General features: G+C 39.4%; 1 protein-coding gene across 12 annotated transcripts in view; it reads right to left on the reverse strand.

The window, feature by feature from the left end:
* LOC125466667 (tumor necrosis factor receptor superfamily member 5-like) overlaps nucleotides 1-15,718 on the reverse strand; it is a 113,259-nt gene that overhangs the window by 23,987 nt on the left and 73,554 nt on the right. For 10 of the 12 annotated variants that reach the window (XM_048561497.2, XM_048561500.2, XM_048561498.2 and 7 more), the window contains 4 exons: nucleotides 12,981-13,003; nucleotides 10,091-10,193; nucleotides 9,065-9,190; nucleotides 4,556-4,702 (listed from right to left, as the gene is read on the reverse strand). In XM_048561497.2, the coding sequence (XP_048417454.1) occupies nucleotides 4,556-4,702; nucleotides 9,065-9,190; nucleotides 10,091-10,193; nucleotides 12,981-13,003 (399 nt within the window). The remainder of the gene's footprint in view (nucleotides 1-4,555; nucleotides 4,703-9,064; nucleotides 9,191-10,090; nucleotides 10,194-12,980; nucleotides 13,004-15,718) is intronic. The other 2 variants (XM_048561503.2, XM_048561504.2) reach the window with 2 other exon arrangements.

A 15,718-nucleotide genomic window follows, 5' to 3' on the forward strand; every position in this document is an offset into this window, starting at 1 on the left:
GACTTACATGACAAAAGACAGGAATGACTGGGGGGCCATGCTGTCTGTGGGCTTCATGATATACAGTCTGGCATAAAAGGATTTGCTGATTCTCAGGATGTCAAAGTGAGATGATGCTATTGAGCCATCTTCTTTCTTCAGGCTGCTGAGCACAGAGCTCTCTTTGTGAGCTTTCTGGAAGAAGAAACATGAACACATCTCATCCTTCTCCATGGTGTGGTCCCTGGACCAGAAGATTATCTTGGAGGCCTTGAAGGCAAAGAGCGAGGTTTGCTGGTTCTTTATCTCCTGGAGATCCTCACAGACATTAACCTCCATCAGGAGTAGGTTTCGTATGCTCTTCTGGAATTTTAATAATTTCACTCATCTCTCTCACCTCTGAACACCTTTGAGGATGAAAAACCTCTTGATGTCCCCCTTGACGGTTTCCCACCAGTCTGTTGGGAAACTCAAGAATTTCACAGTTCTCTGACTTTTGTAATCCCTTATGAGTGCCCCAATGTTTCTGGGGTCAAAAGTTTCACATTCATTTTCCACGTTCCCTTACCGGCCCATTTGCCATCTTGCAGGTGACAGTCAGCCATTACAACAGTAGTCAGAAAAAAGAACACTGGTGTGACATTGAGAATCTGACTGAGAATGTTTGTGACACAGATACGAAATCTAACCTGGAGCAGTTAGGCCCATCTGGCCATGACCAAGTATACCTACACTACATGATCTATGCAGGGGTACTGAAGACATTGTGTGCTTAGCAGCATTAACCGTTTCCATCAGGAATCCGGACATGGTGCCCAGTTTGCTGTCAGACCCTTCAGATTGTCCAGTCGCATCAATGATATCAGTACCAGATCATTGAAACAGAATTTGTATTACTAAGGGCTGCTTCAACCACAGGCCCTGCAGCTGTAATTACAGCTCTCATACGAGGCATATACACGTCCATTTATCTTATAGGTAAGAGACAGTAGGAATTGCAGATGCTGGAGACTCTGAGATAACAAGGTGTACAGCTGGATGAACACAGCAGGCCAAGCAGCATCAGAGGAGCAGGAAAGCTGACATTTTGGGCCTAGAGCCTTCTTCAGAAAATAAGGAAGGGTCAGAGGACCCAAAATGTCAGCTTTCCTACTCCTCTGATGCTGCTTGGCCTGCTGTGTTCATCCAGCTCTACACCTTGTTATCTCTAACTTGTAGGTAATTTTGCTCAAATTCATTCAATACTTGTCTCAGCCACTTGAAAGAACAGCCCATCGTCAAAGGCTCCTCTGAACAGCATTTACCACCACTTGGACTGCAAAATCTGGTCCATAGTTTAAGGTTCTTGGGAAGATTTGTAGCTTGGATTGTGGGTAAGGGTGTTGACTTGATCACCGGGCTGGCTGCTTATAGTTCAGACGTTTCGTCACCACGCTAGGTAACACATCAGCGTGGCTTCCGATGAAGCGATGCTGTTCAACTGCACTCAGAATTTATATGATCCGGTCTGTTTGTTTCATTTCCAGTTCTTTTTTGCAAGGATTTGTATATGGTGTCTAATTCCACATATTTATTGATTGCATTATGGTTGGAGAACCAGGCTTCTTGGAATTCCCGTACCTATCTATGGTTGGCCTGAGCTGGAATGGTCATGTTGTCTCAGTCAAATTGATGACCTTCATTGTCCGAGTGCACTGAAATGAGCAAAATTTGTTGTGCTGTTTTGTGGCCAGCTAGTGCTTGTGTATCCTGATGGCTTGCTTCACTTGGGGTATCCATTGATAGCGAAGTTCAGGTATGTTGCAGAACTTTGCAAGAAGAGGAGAGCACCTATAAAAGGTCTTCGCCGTCAATGGATACCCCATCAACTTTATTTGCAGGTGCCGACTGGAAAGACATCACCAAGAGGACACAATACGCTGGCCACACAACCGTATGTCAAGAACATATTGGAAATGACAATGAGACTCCTATGACCACAAGGAATCAGGATAGCACACAAACTCACAGCCACGCTACGACAAACACTCAGAAGGGCCAAAGACCCCATACCCACGATGTGCTGGACCAATGTAGTGTACAAAATACCATGCAAAGACTGCCAAAAACACGATATCGGCCAGAGAAGAAGGAATGAGCCATCAGGCTACACGAACACCAGCTAGTGGCGAAACAACACAATAAACTTTCCCTCATTTCTGGTGCACTTGGACAATGAAGGCCATCAATTTATCTGCGACAACGTGACCACCCTAGCTCAAGCCAACCATTGATAGGCACAGGAATTCCAAGAGGCCTGGTTCTCCATCCATAATGCAATCAATAAACATGTGACCTTAGACCCCCTATACAAACCCTTGCAAAAAAGAAGCAGAAATTATACAAAACACCTCAATAGCCTGACTCACATAAATACTAAGCGGAGTAAAACAATGTCGCTACATCGGAGGCCGCACTGATATGCTACCTAGCATGGTGACAAAATGTTTGAACTATAACCAGCCAGCTTGGTGAGCAAGTCAACAACCTCTGGATTGTAGTTTCCATTAAAAGTTTTATTCACACTAGTTTATTCTCAACAATGTAATGACTTTTGCACTAAAACCACCCTCATTTAAAGAAGTGCAAAATAAACTAGATTTTTAGTGTTAGCATATTAAGAATAATAAAGTTGACACTCATAGCAATGACATGATTTGATGTGATTTACTGTCAGGTGTACCTAAGTACAGTGAAAAGCTTTGTTTGTGAGCAGTACAGGCAGATCATAGTAAGCAAGGATGTATGGATCATAGTGCAATCACTATGTTTTATTGTCTCTAACGAGTAATGGGTTACATCATGCACTAAGGAATAGCTGTGAATATGGTTACTAAATAAGTGACGTCTCCCATCGTTTAATTATGTGTTTACTTCGGTTAGCTTTGTGTGGTGTTTGTTTGTAGTTTGCAGTCCAGGTTGAGAGAAAAGGACTGGGTTACTCCAATTTTTATTACCGAATGAAGCTGGATCACAGCAAATGAAATTTCGTCTCTGCCATCAATGGTGAGACAGAGGGAGGAAGAGATGCCCACGAGGCTGGAGTTGAAACATTGTTAGGTGGCAGAAGGTAGTTGCACAGGTAGGAAAGAAAAAAACCATGCAGCAATCTACATAAACATAGTAATTTATTGTTACTTGTATTTATGAAAATACAGTAAAATGGGTTTAAGTTGCCATCATCCAGCACTAACTTAATCACATAAATTATAAAAAGAAAATGACTGCGATGAATTTAGGACAAAATTCATTTTTTCTGTTTCATCCACAACTTCTTGGCTTCTTGAAGTGGCTACAGGACACTGCTGTCCCAGCAAGGAGGAAGTGCCAATGATTTTAAGTTGGATACTTTAGTTAACAGGAAAGGAATGTAGGTCATGGAGCAGAGATGATGGGATGATGTCATAGCCATGAGTCCAGGAATTCAGATTTTGGGCAAAATTAAGTTTTGGCTAGTAAAAGGAAAGAAATTAATTGAGCAAAGGGAGCCTAAATCAATGCAGCCCAGTAATAAGTGAAAAATATTCCACAGATAAATAAATTACCACGTCTAAAGACAGGCCCAAAGGGCTAAAAGTTGCCTTTTTAAGGGCTGAGGATTTGGTGGGGAAGCAGGAACTAGAGATATTTCTAGATCCTAAGTCTGACCTGGAACATTGAGGGGAAGCCTCTATAATTGTCAATGAGACTAGTTACCTATCTAAATAAGGCAAACTGGCAGATTGTCAAGCCTGGATTACCTAGTCTCTGTTACGATGCTGCACACAGATCTCCTCTTGGCCACATTTAAAAACAAACAAAAGAAACAAATAGCAAACAGGGAAGTTGGGGCTATCTACTGAATGGATTGTGATTGTAGCACCAGCCAGACAGGCAGCGAGAGACAAGAGGTTTGTCTGGATTGCTTGTTCACTGGTCTACTGCTAAGTATCTACCTCCAGACAGGTGGTCTGTCCCAGTTGCTACTAGACACTGGCATTGAATGCAAATTCTGGGTCGGGCATGGTCCATTACTTAGCTTTAACAAGGCTCTTAATGAATCCAATTGCTGAACACTAGTGTAGTAGCTGGCCTTCCTGGGTCTTGAACCTGTATTGGCTATAATGATTGTGGCTGAGAATAGGAAGTTGGAATGTGAATTAGCCTCAGTTTTAGGGCCATATCCACCTCATTCCCGATGTGGGCAGCAAATTCAGTCCAAAGACTGTAACAGATTTACCTGCAGGCCTCAATGGGATAAATCTGATAAACTGCAGCAGGATGTTCAAGGACAGCTTTCCTGCCTGGGCGCAAACCCCCTTTAACTTAATTCAATTTAGTTTGTTTCCCTTGTCCGTAATTAAATTTATTGGGCCAGTTCAGATTCAAGTGAATCTTTAGGGTCAATTATTTGAAAGCTGGCCTTAGTGCTTGATTGTCAGTGCTCTGCTGCTATTACAGTGCTGAATTTTGACAAAATTAGTAGAAAAACAATTACATTATCATTTAAGTTCAAGACATTATTTAGCTATGGGATACAGAAAATCTAACACCATACCTTTTTCCTTAACTCCTTCACCTGGAGGGCACGTTTTGTGAATAAATGCCATCTGACAGTTTTTGTCTTTGCAGTAATGTCCATTTCTGGGCTTACATTCTGTATTGCGTGTATAACTGCAAGGCTGTTTAATTTGAAGCCCCATCTCTGTGAACAAGAAAACATCAATGAGCTACAAGGAAATTAAAAATGAAATACTTCACATTTTATCCTAAGAGGTAAGCAAGAGATATAAAGAAGTAAAATAACACGTTTTCTTTTAATATTACAATCTAAAGGATTCACTTTAACCTCTGGGCATCCAACCAATGAATGTCACCAGCAAACTGGCCAATCCAGTGAATTAGAGATGGCTGTGATTTGGTGACCACAGACCTGTTGAGATTGGGCCAGCAAGTTGTGAATATGTATGAGTGAATGGATTGGAGCAGTGGGGACAGGGAGATGGAGACGCATTGACTCAGAGCAGCAAGATCTCTAACAATTCTTTACTTGACAGTAACAACCATATTGGTTCTTTCAGTTTTAATTTCATGTTTTTATTTTTCCATTTCTTTTCCTTCTTTCTCACAGTAATCTTTTAAGTGGTTATATTTTTCAGTTGATATTCTTAAATGTTTTCCTTGATTATCTTTTGAAAAATCATGCATGCTGAATGGTTTCACTTTCTCTTCCAATGGATGGTTAAGAGAATGGGAAATATCATTTAGTTCATCTGTTGAAGTGCTTAACTATTTTCATTTCTTGTGGTGTTTCATTTCTACAAAAACTATTGCAAATAATTCTCAAAGTTACGTAGGAACTTAGCAAAAACTAACAAAAATGTGTCATTCAGCCCTTGAGTTTTGAGTTCATAAAACACTACGTGTCTCTGCACATTACTTATCCCTATTTGCTCCATTCTGTTTGATAGCCCTCCTTCCCTAAAATCTATTAAATGCAGACTATAAATTTTTCAACTGACCCAGAATCTACAGACTCTTGGATGCAGTTCCATATTTCTACTGCACTGCATGTGAAAAAGTGCTCCCTGATTTCATCTAAATTAGCTCAGTTCTAATTTTAAGATTATGCCTCTTGTCCAGGGACCCCTTCCGAGTTTCTCTGTACTGACTGTATTAAATCCCTTTTCATATTTCAAAGACATTGGTCAGTTCAGCCCTCTGATACTAAGCCCAATGTAATATAAATTTTACTTTGGTAAAGTGCAAACCCTTTTAATTCCTATGATAATTCTGGTGAGTGTGTGCTGCACCTTAACCAAGGCCAATGTTCAAGTTTGATGAAGGGTCCAGGACCGAAACGTCAGCTTTTGTGCTCCTAAGATGCTGCTTGGCCTGCTGTGTTCATCCAGCTCCACACTTTGTTATCAATGTTCAAGTCAACAACCTGAATCACTAGCCCTAAATTCCCCTCTCTACAAATTAGTATTCCCTGACCTGATGGATGCCTCCAGCATTTGTATTTCATCTTAAATATGAAGACACATGTATTTTCATCCTCAATTGCTCAACAATTAAATGCCCAGGTGGGCTGTATTACGTTGAATTGGCCAGTCTCAGTGTCTAAACATTGATAAAAGTTTTAGGCAGAAGTCTTAGCCATGGCTCCCGTTCCTCTATTATGTTCAGTGACAAAATAAATTAATTTGGCCACTGTGACCAATACCATCAACAGATAACCTCATGTACAAATAATGATCATTTAAGGAGGAACAGGAGAGCTACTGGTAGCCGTGCAACCATAAACAAACACAGATCAAGATCCTTAGGGAAAGGAAAGAACACCAAAACCATTCTTTCACTGGAATTGTGATTTATGACAACGACATTTAAATCTAATCACATCTACCTCCAAAACAAACAAGTAAAAGCAAAGTCATGCAGATGCTGAAAATCTGAAAGACACAAGATTCTGAAAAACAATCATACTGGATTTGAAATAGAACAAAGAACAAAGAAAATTACAGCACAGGAAGAGGCCCTTCAGTCCTCCAAGCTTGCACCGATCAAGATCCTCTGTTTAAGACTATTATGTATCTTCTAAAGGTCTGTATCCCTTTGCTCCCTGCCCGTCCATGTACCTGTACAGATACATCTTAAAAGACACTATCGTGTCTGTGTCTACCAAATCCGCTGGCAACATGTTCCAGGCACCCACAACCCTCTGTGTAAAGAACCTTCCACGCATATCTCCCATAAACTTTCCTCCTCTCACTTTGAACTCGTGACCCCTAGTAATTGAGTCCCCCGCTCTGGGAAAAAGCTTCTTGCTATCTACCTTGTCGATACCCCTCATGATTTTGTAGACCTCAATCAGGTCCCCCCTCAATCTCCGTCTTTCGAATAAAAATAATCCTAATTTACTCAACCTTTCTTCGTAGTTAGCACCCTCCATACCAGGCAACATCCTGGTGAGATTCCTCTGCACCCTCTCCAAAGCATCCACATGCTTTTGGTAATGTGGCGACCAGAACTGTACGTGGTACTCTAAATGTGGCCGAACCAAAGTCTTATACAACTGTAACATGACCTGCCAACTCTTGTACTCAATACCCTGTCCGATGAAGGAAAGCATGCCATATGCCTTCTTGATCACCCTACTGACCTGCGTTGCCACCTTCAGGCAACAATGGACCTGAACACCCAAATCTGTACATCAATTTTCCCCAGGACTTATCCATTTACTGTATAGTTCGCTCTTGAATTAGATCTTCCAAAATGCGTCACCTCGCATTTGACCGGATTGAACTCCATCTGCCATTTATCTGCCCAACTCTCCAATCTATCTATATTCTGCTGTAATCTCTGACAGTCCCCTTCACTACCTGCAACTCCACCAATCTCATGTCATCTGCAAACTTGCTGATCAGACCACCTACACCTTCCTCCAGATCATTTACGTATATCACAAAGACTGGTCCCAGTACAGATCCCTGTGGAACACCACTGGTCATTGGTCTCCAATTTGACAAACACCCTTCCTCTACTACTATCTGTCTCCTGTTGCCTAGCCAGTTTTTTATTCATCTAGCTAGCACACCCTGGACCCCATGTGACTTCACTTTCTCCATCAGCCTGCCATGGGGAACCTTATCAAACGCCTTACTGAAGTCCATGTGCATGACATCTATGGCCTTTCCCTCATCAATCAGCTTTGTCACGTCCTCAAAGAATTCTATTAAGTTGGTAAGACATGACCTTCCCTGCACAAAACTATGTTGCCTATCACTGATAAGATTATTTTCTTCCAAATGGGAATAGATCCAATCCCTCAGTATCTTCTCCAGCAGCTTCCCCACCACTGACGTCAGACTCACTGGTTGTTAACTACTCAGACTATCCTTGCTACCCTTCTTAAACAAGGGGACAACATTAGCAATTCTCCAGTTGTCCAGGACCTCACCCGTGTTTAAGAATGCTGCAAAGATATCTGTTAAGGCCCCGTCTATTTCCTCTCTCGTTTCCCTCAGTAACCTGGGATAGATCCCATCCGGACCTCGGGACTTGTCTACCTTAATGTCTTTTAGGATACCCAACACTTCCTCCTTCCTTACGTCAACTTGACCTAGAGTAAGCAAACATCTATCCCTAACCTCAACATCTGTCATGTCCCTCCCATTGGTGAATACCGATGCAAAGTACTCATTAAGAATGCCACCCATTTTCGTTGACTCAATGCATAACATTCCTTCCTTGTCCTTAAGTGGGCCAATCCATTCTCTAGTTACCCTCTTGCTCTTTATAAATAAATAAAAGGCCTTGGGATTTTCCTTAACCACGTCTGCCAATAAATGTTAACTCTATTTCTCTTTCCAGCATGTTGCCAGTGGGGCTGGGTTTCTCAAGCATTTTTGTGTTTGTTGACTCCAAAAGAATATTTTGACAGAAAATTCGAGGTCAGATTTGAAGATGAATCGCACAATTTCACCATTTATGCAGTGACACAGTGATGAATTTGAATATCACCAACAAGGTGTACAACAATTGCTTGCTAAATATCGTGAGCAGAAAACTCAGTTCATGGCAATATGATGCAATTTTAGACTGGTTCATCATGAACGGACAGCACAGTTGGATTGTGGAGGTAATAGTCAAAAGCACTGTCTATCCCCTGGGAAATAACACGTAGCATCCTTTACAGAACTATGTAAATCAACCTTTTCCCCTCATTTTAAAGAGCAAACTCACTAAAGGAAAACTTTGAACAATCAAGTTTTGCTAAAACCAGAGCATTTCTCATAACTGTTTAAATACTGTTCCTAACAAAGTATTCAGTTTCCAAGCCCAATTTGAACATATGAAATAGAAGAAGGCATAGGTTATGCTATCACTGGCGTCAGCCCTCTCATTTGTTAAAATGGATTGTGATCATGGCCTTGGATGCACTTTCCTGTCCATTCCCCATACTCTCAATGCCCTCTGTTTAAAAATTAATCGATCTAACTGCATCTTCAATAACTGGACTGCCTCAGCTCCAGTTTAAAATGAATATGATTGTGATATTTACCTGGATCACAAGTTTTACATTTGAAGCATTTATCTAATCCATTGGGATGTTCAATATATTCTCCAGCAGTACATGCCTTGCATATTGTACCTAATATTTCGGTACAATGTTTAAATACTATAGTGCCTGCAATTAAAAAAAATTGCAAGTCAGTTGTGAAACAACAAAGTTTACAGAATGGACAGGAAACTGTTAACAAGAAGGGCTCTGCTGCAAAACGCTTTGAAAAAAAAAGCGAACCTGATATTAGAACCATAATCATTATAATTTTTATGCAGAATAAAATACTATAATAGTTCAGAAAGAATAGGAAATCTATAGTATAATTAAGGAGCTTTATGTCTGTAAACATACAAAAAGTTCAGATACTTACCCATTAGTCACCAATAATGCACCAAGAAAAGTTAAACTGCTGCATTCAGGAATAAGTGAATTTTTAATTGTATGGTCAGTATTATTAGCAAACACCATGGCACAAAAAAATAATTCTGAGAGTGAATTTCATTCCATCTGAAGTTATTTATGTTGAAAAAACAGTTTTAAGAGCTGTCCTCTTTTATCTCTTTCAATTAAACCTGTCTTTCCTAATCTTTATTTTAATCTGTAAAGGATTTAAATTCAATTTGTCTTTTGTTCTTTCACAGGGTAAGTGGCAGTATAATCATAATATCACTGGATTAGTAATCCAGAACACCAGCTTAATACTTTAGGGAGAAGGATTCAAATAATGAAATATGAATCTTATATAAAACAAAATCTAGAATAGAGAGCTAGCCTATTTATAACTATTTATCAATTGTCATTAAAACCCACCGTGTTTACTAATGCCCGTTAGATTAGGAGATCTGTCACCCTTCCATGGTCTGATTTACGTGACTCCAGGCCCACAGCAATGTGATGTTCAAATCCCAGGAACAACTTGTTTTTTTCAAAATAAAGTTCCTAGTTAAATGCTGCAGGGTTGAAATAAAGCTCTACAGTAGACAGTAGTGGTAATGACAGTTTAAAACAGGGACCAACACATACCTGGTGAACACATGGTACAGCAGTGACCTGCATGTCCATACTCGCTTACATCACAGGAAATCACAAGATGTGGATGAAATGTCAGTAAGACGACGAACAAAATCTATAATAACATAAACGAACTTCATGCACTTGCACAGTTATATTTTACTTTTCAGTCCTATTTTCCCATTCTACAATTATTTAAAGGTGTATTAAAATGTATCTATAAATGTTGTAAGTCAAGGTATTTCACAAGAACTCTAAAATACAAAATATACTGCAGAGCCACAAAAGGAGATATTAGGGAGATGTTTGGTCAGAGGTAGGAGCATCACAAACAGGAAAAATTGCTCCTGAACTCATGGAGAGATAAGCGTGAAATGCTGGAGCTTTGCTCCACCATTGATGGATTAGCCGTCTTTTCAACAAGATAACTGTCTTCCTTCAGTGAAGTGGTCAATTCTCAGTTTTGGCATTCTCCCCCCATCAAAACTGATTATTAGTGGGAAGAGAATGTTTTCAGTTGGAACATTTGTCCTGCTGAATTTTGTAACCAAACTTCATGTTTTATTTCAAACGTATAATTATGAAAATCTTCATTTAGTTCAAATAAATTGTTAAATACAGCAACTTGCTTTCAAATATTACAGTGCTGAAACATGAGGTGCCTGGAAGAAAAGACTGACAGACGTTCCAGTGACTGCATGTGACTAAAATACCTGAAAGATGTAGGTATAACATAAGCATCACCTTGTTAAGGATTGAAAAGCATTTCTAATCAACTGAAGACTTTTAACAAAGTTCTACATAGACAGTACTGTTGTGACATTTTAAAAACATGCTTTTCTTTGTAATGTAGACTTTGTGCAAGTAAAAAGACGTACAAGGGCAAGAGTCCCAATAAAAGAACAAAGTCATTTTAAATGGTCAGCAAAAGTTACTGACATGGTTCATCAAGATGGATAAGTTTTTTGGTTCATTAGAAGTTTCATTTTGCAGGTGAGAAGGCAACTCCTGTTAAATTATAATCACTTTATTTGAATGACAACTTTACTTGAATGCTTTATGCCAAAAATCAGCTCTGAGCTACAGGAGTGCATTTTATACAAACTGAATAATTCTAGGTTTAAAAAACATTGGCTGGCTGAGAAATTATGAACATTGAAAAATTTTAAAATGTTGAGCAATTTAATTGTTGCTGTCGAATTTTAATTAATAGTTTTGAAGGAAATATGAAGCAACTTGATTTTTGGGCCACTAGATCATGACTGGCATATTTTCCTCACTATGCACATGAATCTGTCTGGCTAATTAAACAGGGAGTGAATGATTACTTGACATAATTAGCGAACTATTACTAATATCCCAGGTGCTGCTAGTTTTGTAGCATCACATTGTTGACCCGTTCTGTCACAAAATATGACATATATAATAATTTAAATAAACATATCTTTAAAGAAGAGAAACCAAATCTCCTCACTACATTAAACCTGCAGTGTAAAAATCAGACGTTACCACAATACACTTTGAAAAAGGGATAATGGGCTCAGATACCCAATTTAAATTATCTAACAACTAACTGGGTTGAAGCTCCATACAAAGAAGAGCTGGTAACCGTCAACTTTGGCTCAGAAAGTGATATTCACATTTCAGTCAGAACATTCTGGGTTAAAATCCCATTCTAGGACATGCGTACAAAAATTAAGATAGTCATTCCCCTGCATAGTACAGAGAGAGTCTTGCATTGTCAAAGTTGCTTCATCTTAGTTTAAATGTTAAACTTAATCTCGCACTCCATCTGCCCTCTTAAATTTCTTGGCACTACTTTGAAGAAATGCTCAAAAGACTTATCCCTTGTCCTTGACCCAACTTTTCTCACCCAACCCAAACTGAAGTCAGATAATCTGGTCATCATAATGTTGCTATCTCGGCAGCTTGCTGCTCACCAAATGCCTGCCATATTTCCTACGCTACAGAAGTGATGTCACTTAAAAGTATCTCAATGTCTGTAAAGGACCAAGGGACATCCCGACTTTTTCAAAGGTCTACGTGTAATTAGCACAAAATAAAAAAACAAAAGAACTGCGGGTCCTGTAAATCAGAAATCCAAACAGAAATTGCTGGAAATTTTCAGCACATCTGGCAGCATCTGTGGAAAGGAATCAGAGTTAACATTTCAGGTTGAGTTGGTCTGAGGAAGGGTTACTCGACCCCAAAACGTTAACTCTGATTTCTCTCCACGGATGCTGCCAGACCTGAACTTTTTCAACAATCTCTATTTTTGTTTGAAATTGGCACAGCTGTTTCATCACTTCTGAAATTTCAGATTTTAAAAAAAATCCAGCAATGATCCTATGGACTATTTTAAACACAAGAGCTTGTGCGGTACAGTCAGGTGATCCCTTTACAACAACACAATTGCCGAGACTCCAGTACTAGGTCCTACTGAGTTCACACAATCAGTACATATGCACACAGAACTGAGTTGAAATCTAGGCTGCCAGTAACCTACTAATTCCTCTGAAAAGCAGCAACTAGCATCATAAATTACATGAAGGAATTGAGTCAGCAACGGAAGACTGCTGTTAAATTAATTATTCGCAATGAAAGATACCATCAGCTGTCAGCTGCAGCTTAGTTGCTCCCGAAGAAAGAGGAGCAGCAATGGAGTTATAACTTTAACAAGGAATTTTAAGATAATTATCCTAATATTACTAATTGAAAGGATGTAAAATGCACTATCAAGACACTTTTGTCTGCTGGCCAAGTCTTATTCTTTCATTTTTATAAGGAAAATATTTCTAACAATACAAGATGTCATATGGTATTATTGTTTTGTAACTTTAATTTTTCTAACTATGAATAAAATACTCATTGGTAATAATGATAGAATATAATAAACTCTTACCATTCTAAATGCTCTTCCATAACCTGATAACATAAGAATAGTATAAATTAATTTCTGGAAGAAATCTACAAACACCTGTTTACTTCTACTAACAATAGCTTTGGATTTACAAACAGAACTAACTTCAAAATTCATATTTCTGATTAAGGGTCATAGTACTTGAAACATGAACTGTTTTTCTCTCTACAGATGCTGCGAGACCCGCCAAATTTTTCCAGCATTTTCTGTTTCTGTTTCAGATTTCCAGCGTCTGCAACTTTTAAAGATTTTTATTCAAAATTTACTCATCCTTTATTTGACAAGTGCACTGGTCTATAACTTGTTTATCATCTGGACCTTTCTCCCTGAGACACTGGAGCTTACTAGAACACTCCCAATGTGTTCCTTTTCCGGATTATTAAACCATTTCATTCTTCAACTGATAGAAACGGCAATAAAATAGAGAATCGCTCTACATTTAGTTTTTTTTAGTTAATATCCTTAGTGTTTTGAAGTATTATTAATAAATTGCCTCATATTGATCTCCCTAATCCTCTTTCTTGAAACAATAGAAATCTTGGTTCCTTTAATTTTTCAATCTCAATTTTTCGGTGTCACTTAAAAGTTCAGTGACAGATGCCACCTATTAGTTGTGCTTCCATGTTTGAAAATGTTAACTACATCCTGCCTTAAGTTGCTGGGAAAATGAAGGGAAAATGCATATGTAACCTTAGATTACTAAATAGCCCAGCAATGTAGTGAGGAAGAGAAACCTCATAAATTACATATTTTCAAATATTGCTGGATTGCTTGGTATTAGCTTGCTGTAAACCTCCCAAAAGTGTCAAAAATACTGGTACTTAGCTTTGTATGGTGATTATAACATTTAACTTCCTGCAATGTTCCTCAACCAGAATACATCACTGGTGCTGGTTCGTGGGTTTATTATAGTTTGACTATTTAGTCCATTTTCATTTTTTATTCACTGCAGTAAACTAACAAAATTAAAGGAAGGTATTGAGAGCTAGATGTTTCTTTAAGGAAAGCACTTTGTATTCTATAACATGGGATTACTTAAAACGACCAATGAGGAATTATAATAGTAGATAATAAAATGTGAGGCTGGATGAACACAGCAGGCCCAGCAGCATCTCAGGAGCACAAAAGCTGACGTTTCAGGCCTAGACCCTTCATCAGAGAGGGGGATGGGGTGAGGGTTCTGGAATAAATAGGGAGGGAGGGGGAGGTGGACCGAAGGTGGAGAGAAAAGAAGATAGGTGGGGAGGAGAGGATAGGTGGGGAGGTAGGGAGGGGATAGGTCAGTCCAGGGAAGACGGACAGGTCAAGGAGGTGGGATGAGGTTAGTAGGTAGGAGATGGAGGTGCGGCTTGGGGTGGGAGGAAGGGATGGGTGAGAGGAAGAACAGGTTAGGGAGGCAGAGACAGGTTGGACTGGTTTTGGGATGCAGTGGGTGGAGGGGAAGAGCTGGGCTGGTTGTGTGGTGCAGAGGGGGGAGGGGACGAACTGGTGCAGTGGGGGGAGGGGACGAACTTTCCTACCTCCCCACCTATACTCTCCTCCCCACCTATCTTCTTTTCTCTCCATCTTCGGTCCGCCTCCCCCTCCCTCCCTATTTATTCCAGAACCCTCACCCCATCCCCCTCACTGATGAAGGGTCTAGGCCCGAAACGTCAGCTTTTGTGCTCCTGAGATGCTGCTGGGCCTGCTGTGTTCATCCAGCCTCACATTTTATTATCTTGGAATTCTCCAGCATCTGCAGTTCCCGTTATCACAAGGAGTTATAATATTACTGGCTTGTCAGAGCAGATGAAGTAGTAGTAAGGGTCAAGTTGTGAGTTATGCTTGAAAAATCAATAAGTAATAAATCATTTTATTAAAAGACTGTTGAAAATCCCACAAGCCTGTTTTACTATCATTAATTAGCCATTGTAGTTTCTGTTTGTTGGGACGAATGTACAAACGGATGAAATGTGCTAACAACAAATCACCCCAACCTTGATTGGAGCTAGGCCAGAGCTACATGGCCTTACAAAGAACTGAACAGTGAATACAAGGTGGTAGAAAATCAGATAAGAACTCCATTGTATTCTTGCCTAGGATAATCCAAACGGATTAATTTAGTAATAATACTGACCAATTATCAAGTTAAAGTCAGCCCAATTTGAGATGAATTTAATGGTTCCTTTGGGATTAAACGGGTCTCAAACAGTTTTCCTTATTAGCCAATTAGTGTAAATGTTTGAGGTAGGATTCTTGCAGAATCACAACCAAAGAAGAATGCAAGAGGGATATGCATTTTTGTTCAATAAGAGGGTTGCACTTGTAAAAATTTGTCTTGTATTAATAAGAACAGCTTTCTCCTTTAAATAAACGCTTTCAGATTTACCATCTGTGAGTCTGTTTTACCTTGTAGAAACTAAGACAACATATTGTGTAAAGACCATATTTTCTATTTCTTTGTAGTTTTGATTGTGGACTAAATTGGGAAAAGGGCCATTTCGAAAACAAAGGATTTTCTTTGAAGCAAGCTACCTGCACTTATTTTAAGTTTTGGTTACAGTTATTTGTTCAACAAGTGGGGAAAGCTTTTTGCAGACAAACTAGCACTGTCAACCGGTTGCTCTGTGGGCTGGTTACCAATTGTTGATGACAGAGATCTTCTGCCTGACAACATCTTTGTGCCTGGATTCCAGGTTGTCGAAAAGTAGTTGTGGATGTGAATGATATAACAATAACGC

Source organism: Stegostoma tigrinum, chromosome 28 (assembly GCF_030684315.1).
Source record: "Stegostoma tigrinum isolate sSteTig4 chromosome 28, sSteTig4.hap1, whole genome shotgun sequence".
Classification (NCBI taxonomy): domain Eukaryota; kingdom Metazoa; phylum Chordata; class Chondrichthyes; order Orectolobiformes; family Stegostomatidae; genus Stegostoma; species Stegostoma tigrinum.